The following is a 15,618-nucleotide window of genomic DNA, read 5'->3' on the forward strand; positions in this document are numbered from 1 at the left end:
TCTGATTTTAATGCCCGCTATAGGAGCACCCTACTACGGCCCTCTTTCACTCAGGGCCGTCCTGGGTGCTTTATGGACTGTTTGACAAGTGCTGGAGGAGGAAATAGAGCCGTGCACCTGGTGATTGAAACCGTGCACCTGGTGATTGAAAACGTGCATCTGGTAACCCAAAAATTCAAATATGGTCCTAAATGCATTTAAGGGTCATTCTGATATTAATGCCCGCTATGGAAACACCCTACTACGGCCCTCTCTCTGTCGGGGGCGACCTGAGTGCATTATGGACACTTTGAAATTTCACGATGGATACTGATTGCTATACAAGCGGTAACCCAAAAACACAAATATGGTCATAAATGCATTTAACGGTCATTCTGATTTTAATGCCCGCTATAGGAGCACCCTACTACGGCCCTCTTTCACTCAGGGCCGTCCTGGGTGCTTTATGGACTGTTTGACAAGTGCTGGAGGAGGAAATAGAGCCGTGCACCTGGTGATTGAAACCGTGCATCTGGTAACCCAAAAACACAAATATGGTCATAAATGCATTTAACGGTCATTCTGATTTTAATGCCCGCTATAGGAGCACCCTACTACGGCCCTCTTTCACTCAGGGCCGTCCTGGGTGCTTTATGGACTGTTTGACAAGTGCTGGAGGAGGAAATAGAGCCGTGCACCTGGTGATTGAAACCGTGCACCTGGTGATTGAAAACGTGCATCTGGTAACCCAAAAATTCAAATATGGTCCTAAATGCATTTAAGGGTCATTCTGATATTAATGCCCGCTATGGAAACACCCTACTACGGCCCTCTCTCTGTCGGGGGCGACCTGAGTGCATTATGGACACTTTGAAATTTCACGATGGATACTGATTGCTATACAAGCGGTAACCCAAAAACACAAATATGGTCATAAATGCATTTAACGGTCATTCTGATTTTAATGCCCGCTATAGGAGCACCCTACTACGGCCCTCTTTCACTCAGGGCCGTCCTGGGTGCTTTATGGACTGTTTGACAAGTGCTGGAGGAGGAGGAATAGAGCCGTGCACCTGGTGATTGAAACCGTGCATCTGGTAACCCAAAAACACAAATATGGTCATAAATGCATTTAACGGTCATTCTGATTTTAATGCCCGCTATAGGAGCACCCTACTACGGCCCTCTTTCACTCAGGGCCGTCCTGGGTGCTTTATGGACTGTTTGACAAGTGCTGGAGGAGGAAATAGAGCCGTGCACCTGGTGATTGAAACCGTGCACCTGGTGATTGAAAACGTGCATCTGGTAACCCAAAAATTCAAATATGGTCCTAAATGCATTTAAGGGTCATTCTGATATTAATGCCCGCTATGGAAACCCCTACTACGGCCCTCTCTCTGTCGGGGGCGACCTGAGTGCATTATGGACACTTTGAAATTTCACGATGGATACTGATTGCTATACAAGCGGTAACCCAAAAACACAAATATGGTCATAAATGCATTTAACGGTCATTCTGATTTTAATGCCCGCTATAGGAGCACCCTACTACGGCCCTCTTTCACTCAGGGCCGTCCTGGGTGCTTTATGGACTGTTTGACAAGTGCTGGAGGAGGAAATAGAGCCGTGCACCTGGTGATTGAAACCGTGCATCTGGTAACCCAAAAACACAAATATGGTCATAAATGCATTTAACGGTTCTGATTTTAATGCCCGCTATAGGAGCACCCTACTACGGCCCTCTTTCACTCAGGGCCGTCCTGGGTGCTTTATGGACTGTTTGACAAGTGCTGGAGGAGGAAATAGAGCCGTGCACCTGGTGATTGAAACCGTGCACCTGGTGATTGAAAACGTGCATCTGGTAACCAAAAATTCAAATATGGTCCTAAATGCATTTAAGGGTCATTCTGATATTAATGCCCGCTATGGAAACACCCTACTACGGCCCTCTCTCTGTCGGGGGCGACCTGAGTGCATTATGGACACTTTGAAATTTCACGATGGATACTGATTGCTATACAAGCGGTAACCCAAAAACACAAATATGGTCATAAATGCATTTAACGGTCATTCTGATTTTAATGCCCGCTATAGGAGCACCCTACTACGGCCCTCTTTCACTCAGGGCCGTCCTGGGTGCTTTATGGACTGTTTGACAAGTGCTGGAGGAGGAAATAGAGCCGTGCACCTGGTGATTGAAACCGTGCATCTGGTAACCCAAAAACACAAATATGGTCATAAATGCATTTAACGGTCATTCTGATTTTAATGCCCGCTATAGGAGCACCCTACTACGGCCCTCTTTCACTCAGGGCCGTCCTGGGTGCTTTATGGACTGTTTGACAAGTGCTGGAGGAGGAAATAGAGCCGTGCACCTGGTGATTGAAACCGTGCATCTGGTAACCAAAAACACAAATATGGTCATAAATGCATTTAACGGTCATTCTGATTTTAATGCCCGCTACTATAGGAGCACCCTACTACGGCCCTCTTTCACTCAGGGCCGTCCTGGGTGCTTTATGGACCTTCATATTGATTTAGTATAGACGTGGCAGTATGGTCATGAATAGTCCCTTCATATTGATTTAGTATAGACGTTGGCAGTATGGTCATGAATAGTCCCTTCATATTGATTTAGTATAGACGTGGCAGTATGGTCATGAACATACCCTTCATATTGATTTAGTATAGACGTGGCAGTATAGTCATGAATAGTCCCTTAATATTGATTTAGTATAGACGTGGCAGTATGGTCATGAATAGTCCCTTCATATTGATTTAGTATAGACGTGGCAGTATATGGTCATGAATAGTCCCTTCATATTGATTTAGTATAGACGTGGCAGTATGGTCATGAATAGTCCCTTCAATTGATTTAGTATAGACGTGGCAGTATGGTCATGAATAGTCCCTTCATATTGATTTAGTATAGACGTGGCAGTATGGTCATGAATAGCCCTTCATATTGATTTAGTATAGACGTGGCAGTATGGTCATGAATAGTCCCTTCATATTGATTTAGTATAGACGTGGTAGTATAGGTCATGAATAGTCCCTCATATTGATTTAGTATAGACGTGGCAGTATGGTCATGAATAGTCCCTTCATATTGATTTAGTATAGACGTGGCAGTATGGTCATGAATAGTCCCTTCATATTGATTTAGTATAGACGTGGCAGTATGGTCATGAATAGTCCCTTCATATTGATTTAGTATAGACGTGGCAGTATGGTCATGAATAGTCCCTTCATATGGATTTAGTATAGACGTGGCAGTATGGTCATGAATAGTCCCTTCATATTGATTTAGTATAGACGTGGCAGTATGGTCATGAATAGTCCCTTCATATTGATTTAGTATAGACGTGGCAGTAATAGTCATGAATAGTCCCTTCATATGGATTTAGTATAGACGTGGCAGTATGGTCATGAATAGTCCCTTTATATTGATTTAGTATAGACGTGGCAGTATGGTCATGAATAGTCCCTTCATATGGATTTAGTATAGACGTGGCACTATGGTCATGAATAGTCCCCTTCATATTGATTTAGTATAGACGTGGCAGTATGGTCATGAATAGTCGTCTTCATATTAATTTAGTATAGACGTGGCAGTATAGTCATGAATAGTCCCTTCATATTGATTTAGTAAAGACGTGGCAGTATAGTCATGAATAGTCCCTTCATATTGATTTAGTATAGATGTGGCAGTATGGTCATGAATAGTCCCTTCATATTGATTTAGTATAGACGTGGCAGTAATGGTCATGAATAGTCCCTTCATATTGATTTAGGATAGACGTGGCAGTATGGTCATGAATAGTCCCTTCATATGGATTTAGTATAGACGTGGCAGTATGGTCATGAATAGTCCCTTCATATTGATTTAGTATAGACGTGGCAGTATGGTCATGAATAGTCCCTTCATATGGATTTAGTATAGACGTGGCAGTATGGTCATGAATAGTCCCTTCATATTGATTTAGTATAGACGTGGCAGTATGGTCATGAATAGTCCCTTCATATTGATTTAGTAAAGACGTGGCAGTACAGTCATGAATAGTCCCTTCATATTGATTTAGTATAGACGTGGCAGTATGGTCATGAATAGTCCCTTCATATTGATTTAGTAAAGACGTGGCAGTATGGTCATGAATAGTCCCTTCATATTGATTTAGTATAGACGTGGCAGTATGGTCATGAATAGTCCCTTCATATTGATTTAGTATAGACGTGGCAGTATGGTCATGAATAGTCCCTTCATATTGATTTAGTATAGACGTGGCAGTATAGTCATGAATAGTCCCTTCATATTGATTTAGTATAGACGTGGCAGTATGGTCATGAATAGTCCCTTCATATTGATTTAGTATAGACGTGGCAGTATGGTCATGAATAGTCCCTTCATATTGATTTAGTATAGACGTGGCAGTATGGTCATGAACATACCCTTCATATTGATTTAGTATAGACGTGGCAGTATAGTCATGAATAGTCCCTTAATATTGATTTAGTATAGACGTGGCAGTATGGTCATGAATAGTCCCTTCATATTGATTTAGTATAGACGTGGCAGTATGGTCATGAATAGTCCCTTCATATTGATTTAGTATAGACGTGGCAGTATGGTCATGAATTGTCCCTTCATATTGATTTAGTATAGACGTGGCAGTATGGTCATGAATAGTCCCTTCATATTGATTTAGTAGAGACGTGGCAGTATAGTCATGAATAGTCCCTTCATATTGATTTAGTATAGACGTGGCAGTATGGTCATGAATAGTCCCTTCATATTGATTTAGTATAGACGTGGCAGTATGGTCATGAATAGTCCCTTCATATTGATTTAGTATAGACGTGGAAGTATAGTCATGAATAGTCCCTTCATATTGATTTAGTATAGACGTGGCAGTATGGTCATGAATAGTCCCTTCATATTGATTTAGTATAGACGTGGCAGTATGGTCATGAATAGTCCCTTCATATTGATTTAGTATAGACGTGGCAGTATGGTCATGAATAGTCCCTTCATATTGATTTAGTATAGACGTGGCAGTATGGTCATGAATAGTCCCTTCATATGGATTTAGTATAGACGTGGCACTATGGTCATGAATAGTCCCTTCATATTGATTTAGTATAGACGTGGCAGTATGGTCATGAATAGTCCCTTCATATTAATTTAGTATAGACGTGGCAGTATAGTCATGAATAGTCCCTTCATATTGATTTAGTAAAGACGTGGCAGTATAGTCATGAATAGTCCCTTCATATTGATTTAGTATAGATGTGGCAGTATGGTCATGAATAGTCCCTTCATATTGATTTAGTATAGACGTGGCAGTATGGTCATGAATAGTCCCTTCATATTGATTTAGTATAGACGTGGCAGTATGGTCATGAATAGTCCCTTCATATGGATTTAGTATAGACGTGGCAGTATGGTCATGAATAGTCCCTTCATATTGATTTAGTATAGACGTGGCAGTATGGTCATGAATAGTCCCTTCATATTGATTTAGTAAAGACGTGGCAGTACAGTCATGAATAGTCCCTTCATATTGATTTAGTATAGACGTGGCAGTATGGTCATGAATAGTCCCTTCATATTGATTTAGTAAAGACGTGGCAGTATGGTCATGAATAGTCCCTTCATATTGATTTAGTATAGACGTGGCAGTATGGTCATGAATAGTCCCTTCATATTGATTTAGTATAGACGTGGTATTATAGTCATGAATAGTCCCTTCATATTGATTTAGTATAGACGTGGCAGTATAGTCATGAATAGTCCCTTCTTATTGATTTAGTATAGATGTGGCAGTATGGTCATGAATAGTCCCTTCATATTGATTTAGTATAGACGTGGCAGTATAGTCATGAATAGTCCCTTCGTATTGATTTAGTATAGACGTGGCAGTATGGTCATGAATAGTCCCTTCATATTGATTTAGTATAGACGTGGCAGTATAGTCATGAATAGTCCCTTCATATTGATTTAGTATAGACGTGGCAGTATGGTCATGAATAGTCCCGTCATATTGATTTAGTATAGACGTGGCAGTATGGTCATGAATAGTCCCTTCATATTGATTTCGTATAGACGTGGCAGTATGGTCATGAATAGTCCCTTCATATTGATTTAGTATAGACGTGGCAGTATGGTCATGAATAGTCCCTTCATACTTTTTAGTATAGACGTGGCAGTATAGTCATGAATAGTCCCTTCATACTAATTTAGTGTGGAAGTGGCAGCTCTCTGATTTATTGTTCTACTGTATATTTATGACGTCACAGTGAACTGTCCCTTTGATCAAGATGATGAATGACAGTCATATAATGATGTACTGTCCCTATCCTGTCCCCAGAAAGCCATTTGTCAGAGTGCAGTTAAACGTGCAAGAAGCAGCAACACTGGTCTCTCTATTCTATTGTCGCTATATAAAAGATCCCCATGTTCAGCTGGAGGAAACTATTTCTCTTCCCCTCTGGAAAGGCTTTCAATCAGTCCTTTATCTGAACCTCACTAGATCATCTCACTGGTCATAGCCTCCCTCCCTCCCTCCCTCCCTCCCTCCCTCCCTCCCTCCCTCCCTCTCTCTCTCTCTCTCTCTCTCTCTCTCTCAATCCCTCTCTCATCTGTGAATTCAGAGCCTTAATATACTGTAACTAATAACTGACCAGAGGTCATTACACTGGAAACAAAGTCTCATTTGTAAACACTGGAAATGTCCCTACAGTACACTACCGAACTGTGCGGGAGCAAGACAGAATGTATCTAACCACAAATAAATCATCTCTGTGGTACATACATGATATGTGGGAGAATATGTCAGAGTGCGTGTACTTTTGAGATAAATGTCGTCCAGGCAAGATGAGGCCTGGTTTAGTCCTGATCTATCATTAGCAGAACAGTTGAGTCAGCATATGGAGAGTTGGCCTGCTTGTCGTCTCTGTAAAGCCTAACCACCTCTTCTAACATTATATCATGGTTTCTTGGAGCTCCTGTAACCGATTGGCCGGGTGTTTTGTCAGCTGACACATTCTGGGGGAGTCATGATGTGTAGCAGAGAGGGAGTCATATTCTGCTGGTAGTCTCCTCTCCTCCACAGCATGATGGGTAATATTCTGCTGGTAGTCTCCTCTCCTCCACAGCATGATGGGTAATATTCTGCTGGTAGTCTCCTCTCCTCCACAGCATGATGGGTAATATTCTGCTGGCAGTCTCCTCTCCTCCACAGCATGATGGGTAATATTCTGCTGGTAGTCTCCTCTCCTCCACAGCATGATGGGTAATATTCTGCTGGCAGTCTCCTCTCCTCCACAGCATGATGGGTAATATTCTGCTGGTGGTCTCCTCTCCTCCACAGCAGCGTTGATTTCCTTGATATACAGGCATGTTGGGCACCTGACTCTGTAAAAGCAGCACTGTGCATTTACAATCTAAATGAATGGCTGTATAGGTTTAGTTTCCTGCTGTCTGTAAACAACATGTGATTTTAATAAACTATATCAGGGATGGGCAACTGGCCGCCACCCCCCTTTTGTTGGCCTGCGGAAACATTTCTATAAACATTTCCAATAAACTTCCTGTTGAGAGTTAGAATAGTGGTTGTGCATCAGCAGTTGTTCTGTTGTTACGTCAGTCACTGACAGCTTCAGTAATTAGACTGGTAAGTTAGTCTAGCGGCCAGCCATCTAAACTTCTAGTAAGCATGGTCAAATTGCAGACCGGTGGGCCCCCATTGATTTTGTTAGTCACTCTCAATCAGATATCATCTTAAAAACTGCAAACATTTCTCTAAACCCTATGGCAAAATTAGTAGAATTGCATGGAATTTGTTATAAAATTACTAAATCTTCTCTCCGCCCCATGACAAAATGTCACTTATAGGATATAGGGCCAGCTCTGACTGTATGAGTGGGTATGGTTATAGGGCCTGCTCTGACTGTATGAGTGGGTAGGGATATAGGGCCGGCTCTGACTGTATAAGTGGGTATGGATATAGGGCCGGCTCTGACTGTATGAGTGGGTAGGGATATAGGGCTGGCTCTGACTGTATGAGTGGGTATGGATATAGGGCCAGCTCTGACTGTATGAGTGGGTATGGATATAGGGCCGGCTCTGACTGTATGAGTGGGTATGGATATAGGGCCAGCTCTGACTGTATGAGTGGGTATGGATATAGGGCCGGGTCTGACTGTGGCCCCACATGATGAGTTCAGATTCTTTCTGAAAACGGTTATGGCTGAACGACCTTGACTTCTCCCAACATCCCAACCATCTGCATGTTTCCCCACTCACTGCTGTAGTCTGAACTAAAGCATATCACAGGTGTTGTGAGGTAGGGGTTCGATAGATAGGGGAAAGAGAGAACATCTCCCATGTGTCCCAAATGGCACCCTATTCCCTACATAGTGCACTACTTTTAACCAGAGCCCTACCATGGCCCATAGGGATATGGACAAAAGTAGTGTACTATCTAGTGAATAGGGTGTCATTGCTCCAGCAACCTCATCTAAAAGCCATGGAGCGCTAATCTCCTTTCCTTACAGTGGAGGACGATGGATGTCCTATGCTGTTATGATATTAGAGCAGATGTCTGTCGTTAAGGTCTGTGATAGTTCCTTTAGCCGAATGATGAATAAACCGTGCTCAGAATGTGGCCAACTGGAAGCAGTCCAAGACTGTACGTGGATTTTGACAAACACAGAAAGGTCCTGTGTCGTTCATGAAATTAAAAAGGAAGGTTTTCCACCCTACCACAGCTAGGTTCATTCTCAGCTGAGCGCTTTCATTGTGAACATGACTTAGAAAACTGGTTCCAAAGACATCATTCATGATGAATTGTTTGTAGAAGTTGTATGCATTTTATGGACCACCTACTTCGTCTTCATGTCTTAGTCTTTATTTTAAACTCTAGTTTGAGAACAATGGCTCTTGCAGAAGTTTTCCTTCTATGGTAAAGGCTGCTGGCGATCACAAAAAAAAGACAGAAGCTCTCGGAGGTCTTTTAAGCCTGTGGGAAACCCTGTTTCATACGTTAACCTTCATGTTTCATACCCTTCAAAGGCTAAGGTCAACCCAGAGTGCTGTGAATAACAGTCCTGCTTGGCACAGACATACAACATGGCTACAGAGGGACTATAGAAAGGGGAGGCCATCTTGACATTCTCAGGACACACTCGGAATTCACATATGTAGGAATCCAAATTTCATTGGGTTGAAATAATCACATATGTCCCAAAGTTCCTTGTGTGTCAGTTTATGTTTTTGTTCATGTTTTCATGCAGTATGATAGCTAGCTGATTTGGCCATTGTAAACATGTCTGGGTAAGCCATTAACATCTCACTGACCTCCATATTCTCTCTCTCTTTCTCCCCCCTCTCTTTCCCCCCTCCCTCCAGAACTGAAGAACATCCCCTCAAGTCTCCCGTCAGACATTGTGAGGATGGACTTGTCCAGTAACAGCATCACTCAGCTCCGGCCCAAGGAGTTTGTTGCTGCCAGGGACCTGAAGCTTCTCAACCTCAGCAGTAACAGTCTGGATCAGATTGACACAGGTGAGGAAAAACCATTACACTTCCTTCAAACAGCACAATCATTGTGGATGTGTGCCAAGTCATGCAGCACAGAGGATCAGATCTCACAACACCTGAAGAAGGGTTTAATAAGATACAGCAATCTGACATATATATGCTTTTTGTTCAATATGTTTTGATTTGTGACTTACAATAAGGAGTACACACACTTCCTTACTGGTCCCCCATTGTAATCGAGCCCACACTGGACCTGCAAAGAAAGAGGTCAAAAGAGGAATCAGAGGAGGACCTTGACCTTTAGTCCATTCATCACAAAATGGAGGCATGGCTTTATTTCCTCCTGAAATAGAATTGTTAGAATCCCTGGGGTAATGTTATATACCATACCAGTACTTTATATACCATACCAGTACTTTATATACCATACCAGTACTTTATATACCATACCAGTACTTTATATACCATACCAGTACTTTATATACCATACCAGTACTTTATATACCATACCAGTACTTTATATACCATACCAGTACTTTATATACCATACCAGTACTTTATATACCATACTAGTACTTTATATACCATACCAGTACTTTATATACCATACCAGTACTTTATATACCATACCAGTACTTTATATACCATACCAGGCAGCATTGAGTATGGATCAATTCCACGCATAGATAAAAACCCTTAACGCTCATTAGCTTCTCACACGGATGAATCTGACTTAAAGGAGCCTACGATGCCATAAACCTGCTCCATCTCGTTTGTAGAACCAACAAGGTTCTCTATTTGCTGAGGAATCACTACACTACCTTCTAGTTCTGTTATGTTTGAGAACTGGGGAAAAAACCCTTTCTCATTATTCCTAGGCTCTCAAGAACTGGTCACATGGCCAGGAAGCTTTGCCACAGAAGGAAAATAGTTCCCTTATCATTAATTATTGCAGAACATATGCAAACAATTGAGTATTTCCCTGAGTTGTTAACAAGTAATTAATGGTGGTTAATTCCGACCAACTATGACAACCAGTACTGTACACACACAGTCATTAACTACTATGATCGAGGAGAAAGAATAAGAAAGAAATAGCCTGTTATGGATCAAAAGCCAATCCGTTCTGGACAGAGAAAGCAACTGCAAATTGAACACATTTCTCATGAAGTATTCACAAAATGCTCCCTCAGTTTTCTCAGGGACTGTGAGAAGCTAAGCTCTGTAGCAAGCACAAACCGGTTTAAAAAATAGACCAGAATTGTTGTCTCATTGAGTTGCACAGACAAACCAGTAGAAACCGGACAGTAATTCTCATGCGTATGATAAGAGCATATTCTGAGGGGGTTTGTGGGAGTGGTAACAGGAGGGTCACTCTGGAGACAGTGCTAAATACAGTAGGCCTATCTGTCTTTATGGTGCTAGCTTGCACTGCCACCATTACTCAGGGCTACACTGCAGGAAACACATCTTAAAGATGTCTGCTAGCTACTGGCACATCGTAGCCACATCAACAGGCTAACTTCAGCTTGAATTAGAGCTGAGACTAGGTGATGGGGAGAGCACTGGTCAAAGTTAATATCAGTATGTGTTTGAAGACGAGGTGCTGAAAATGCAGTCGGAAATTAGTTATGGAAGCTGTTACTCTTTCTCGTGTTACAGTGGAACATTACTTCCTGGTAATAATTCAGTATTCATGTCCGTTAGTGGACATTACTTCCACTGAAACTTTCCACTGAGTGCTACTGTATAAGATGAATTGAAGTAGCAACTGACCTCTAACCCCAACGTCCTCTCTCCCTTGTCCCCCCTCTTCAGCTGCATCCACTGGGCACCTGTACCTGTCCATTAGGAATTTATTCCACTGAGATTTGTGCTATAAGATTTATTGAAATTTCCTGTCCCTCTAACTAACCCTTAACATCCTGCATTTCTCCCCCTCTCCATAGCTGCGTTTGCGGGCCTCCTGTACCTGCGAGAGCTGGACCTGTCCAACAACAGCCTGCACTACTTCCAGTACGGAGTGTTGGAGGACCTGTACTTCCTCAGGATGCTGAATCTGGGGGATAACCCCTGGGTCTGTGACTACAACATCCACTACCTGATCTACTGGCTGAAGCATCACCCCGGGGTGGCCTACTCTGGCCTAATCTGCACCGAGCCTCAGGAGTTCAGGGGCTGGCCCGTGGAGAATTATGTCAAGACCTACAACGGAGAGTGTCCCAATGATAAGGATCCACAGCCAGGGAAGGGGGATACAGGACAGGGACAGACGGCTCAGGAGCTAGTGGCCGAGACAGAGGAGGCGGAGATGGAGCTTCTGCCGAAGCCTCTGAGAGACCCCAGACCAAAGAAATATGAGGTCACCAGGTTGACTTAATAGGACAGAGTTGGAAATTAGAAAATAACTGTTGTTGTTGTTTTCTATTATCACAGAACATTCTAATTCAGTCTATCAGATTTTTTTAAAACTTTCGAATTCCCACCAGCATGACCAATGCAGGACAGCTGGATTCCCAACAGCATAACCAATGCAGGACAGCTGGATTCCCAACAGCATGACCAATGCAGGACAGTTGGATTCCCAACAGCATAACCAATGCAGGACAGTTGGATTCCCACCAGCATAACCAATGCAGGACAGTTGGATTCCCACCAGCATGACCAATGCAGGAAAGCTGGATTCCCACCAGCATAACCAATGCAGGACAGTTGGATTCCCACCAGCATAACCAATGCAGGACAGTTGGATTCCCACCAGCATGACCAATGCAGGAAAGCTGGATACCCACCAGCATAACCAATGCAGGACAGTTGGATTCCCACCAGCATAACCAATGCAGGACAGTTGGATTCCCACCAGCATAACCAATGCAGGACAGTTGGATTCCCACCAGCATGACCAATGCAGGAAAGCTGGATTCCCACCAGCATGACCAATGCAGGACAGCTGGATTCCCACCAGCATGACCAATGCAGGACAGTTGGATTCCCAACAGCATGTCTAATGCAGGACAGTTGTTGCTGTTTTCGTTACAAGAATATTTCGTTGTGGATTAACTTTTTTGAAAAAGTAGAGGTTGATATATTTTTTACGATATCCAATTGTTAGTTACAGTGTTGTCCCATCGCAACTCCTGTACGGACTAGGGAGAAGCGAAGGTCGAGAGGCATGAGTCCTCCGAAGCACCAATATGTCAGAGGAAACATATAGCTGGTGACCGAAGTCAACATGCATGCGCGCAGCTACCACAAGGAGTCACTAGAGTGCAACGGGACAAGGACATCCCAGCCGGCCAAACCCTCCCTAACCCAGACAATTGTGCGCCGCCTCATGGTCGCGGCCGGCTGCGACACAGCCCGGGATCGAACCCAGATCTGTATTGACTCCTCATATAGACGGGAGGCCCGAGGTACATTTCTTCTAAATGTATGATTTAGACCATCTGTTCATGAAATAAAAGCCATTTTTTTCTGAAATGAATGAGGTTTACATTACTAACACACACACTTCACAAATCCTAAAGGGATTTAGGCACATCCTTCCCCTAACCCCTTCAACTATCTGTTAGATCTGTGATGCTTCACCATAAAACATGGAGCGTCTTCGGGTCAGTTCAAAACAGTTGTTCCACGGCTTTACTACCTCTTACTCTCCACACTACCTCTTCCTCTCTGCACCTCAACACATGAAGCTGAGGAGTTAGACATGGACCCGCTGAAGACCTAAAGTACATTTAGTCAGTCCATACGATCCTGAACAGAAACCGATGTCTTGGTTCATACACACCATAAGTCATTCACACATGCAGGGATTGTGGGCCATCTGATGTATGTGGTGGGTTTCTATAGTGACATGTGTCCTGGATGATCCTGAAGGTCCCATGTTAGCCAGCGGAGCCCTGTGACATCACAGGAGTCAGACATGACTCTGATGTTCTAAGCAGTATTGTAAGCATCTCAGTGAGCCAGGATACGTCCAACACTAGTATGCACAGCTGTTACTCTCAGAGCTTTCTCACATTTGGGAAACATGTTGTTTGGTATGTCAGAAAAAGAGGAGGAAACCATTTCTTCAGTCAAGCTGTCCAATTATCTGATGTTCTGCTATCTGAGGAGAGAGTCTGAATATCACTGCCTGTGAATGTCAATTTAAAAACATTTGAACATTGGTCACATACACATGGTTAGCAGATGGTATTGCGAGTGTAGCGAAATGCTTATGCTTCTAGTTCTGACAGTGCAGTAATATCTACAGGTAATCTAACAATTCCACAACAACTACCTAATACACCCAAATCTAAGTAAAGGAATGGAATAAGAATATATACATATAAATATATGGATAAGCAATGACCGAGCGGCACAGGCAAGATGCAATAGATGGTATAAAATACAGTATATACATATGAGATGAGTAATGCAAGATATGTAAACATTGTTAAAGTGACTAGTGATCCATTTATTAAAGTGGCCAATGATTTCAAGTCTGTATGTAGGCAGCAGCCTCACTGTGTTAGTGGTGGCTGTTTAACAGTCTGATAGCCTTGAGATAGAAGCTGTTTTTCAGTCTCTCGGTCTCAGCTTTGATGCACCTGTACTGACCTCGCCTTCTGGATGGTAGTGGGGTGAACAGGCAGTGGCTCGGGTGGTTGTTGTGATCTTTTTGGCTTTCCTGTGACATCGGGTGCTGTTGGTGTCCTGGAGGGCAGGGAGTTTTCCCCCGGTGATGCTGCACCACCCGGTGAGACCGCACCACCCTCTGGAGAGCCCTGTGGCTATGGGCGGTGCAGTTGCCATACCAGGCGGTGATACAGCCCGACAGGATGCTTTCAATTGTGCATCTGTAAAAGTTTGTGAGGGTTTTACATTTCTTCAGCCTCAAATTAGTTTTGTTAAAATCCCCAGCTACAACAAATGCAGCCTCAGGATATATGGTTTCCAGTTTGCATAAAGTCCAGTGAAGTTCCTGGAGGGCCGTCGTGGTATCGGCTTGAGGGGGGATATACACAGCTGGGACAATAACCAACGAGAATTGTATTGGGAGATAATACGGTCGGCATTTGATCGCATGGAATTCTAGGTCAGTTGACCAAAAGGACTAGAATTCCTGCATGTTGTTACAATTAAACCATGAGTCATTAATCATGAAACGTACACCCTCGCCCTTCTTCCCGGAGAGATGTTTATTTCTGTCTGTGCGACGCACAAAGAATCCCTGTGGCTGTTTTCCATTTCAAATTCAATTTCTGTCCTTTGTTCAGCAACACCTTAATGCGAGCAAGACAATTTGTTATAGAGTAACTATTAAAAACAGAGTTTAATAAAAACCTCTCGAAAGGCTTTAATAGATTTGATTAGGTATCTGCAGATTTCATCCGTTGGAACGGAACCTTCTACGGTGACTGTGGAACTATACTCCTCACTGTGCAGAATACGTGTCTGGAAGAAAACCCAACTTGGATTCATTGGGATATTGAAAACAGAACATTGCCTAACTTGAAAGAGCCTGCAGAAGGATCATAAAATGACCCCCAATTTGTTTCTGCTTTTGTTATGACTACAATACACAGGTACAAAAGAAAAGTAGTGTACAGGATACAGTAACTTTTTCCTCTGATTATTTAATTCAGCAATAGTGATTAATGGGATGATAAGCTTTATGAAACACACCACCCAAGGTGATCATATAAATGAAACAGGCTTCACATGGCCATAGAACAGCTGTAAGAGATTGTCACTCGACCAGCGTATGGTTATGCACAGCTGCAACCAGATCACTTAAAATACGATTTTTGGTTGTTTTCTCTCCAAGATACAGATGCCGTATCTTAATTTCATCATCATGCTAATGCACAAATGTTCCTGCACGGCAGGAAATGGACACTTGTAGTGTATCCAAGGTTTAAAAAGGCCTCTAATGTTTGTAATTTCCAGTTTAACAAAGTGTCCTAATGAAAAATGGATCAACCCCTACAAAACAAAATCATAAATTATATTCCACATTTCCTGTTGCTGCAGGGTTATTTTACTGCTGTAGCGAACTGGCTCAAATGAAGGTCCTACATCTGTTCAGCAATGAGAACACATTTTCACAA

General features: G+C 42.8%; 1 protein-coding gene across 1 annotated transcript in view; it reads left to right on the forward strand.

The window, feature by feature from the left end:
• Nucleotides 1–13,004, forward strand: part of LOC116360628 (leucine-rich repeat-containing protein 17) — a 48,342-nt gene extending 35,338 nt beyond the window's left edge. The window contains exon 4 of the mRNA XM_031815640.1: nucleotides 11,470–13,004. Within this exon, the coding sequence (XP_031671500.1) occupies nucleotides 11,470–11,900 (431 nt within the window). The 3' untranslated portion in view covers nucleotides 11,901–13,004. The remainder of the gene's footprint in view (nucleotides 1–11,469) is intronic.
• Nucleotides 13,005–15,618: the final 2,614 nt, after the last annotated feature.

The sequence above is a fragment of the Oncorhynchus kisutch genome, unplaced genomic scaffold, assembly GCF_002021735.2.
Source record: "Oncorhynchus kisutch isolate 150728-3 unplaced genomic scaffold, Okis_V2 Okis09a-Okis19a_hom, whole genome shotgun sequence".
In the NCBI taxonomy this organism is placed as follows: domain Eukaryota; kingdom Metazoa; phylum Chordata; class Actinopteri; order Salmoniformes; family Salmonidae; genus Oncorhynchus; species Oncorhynchus kisutch.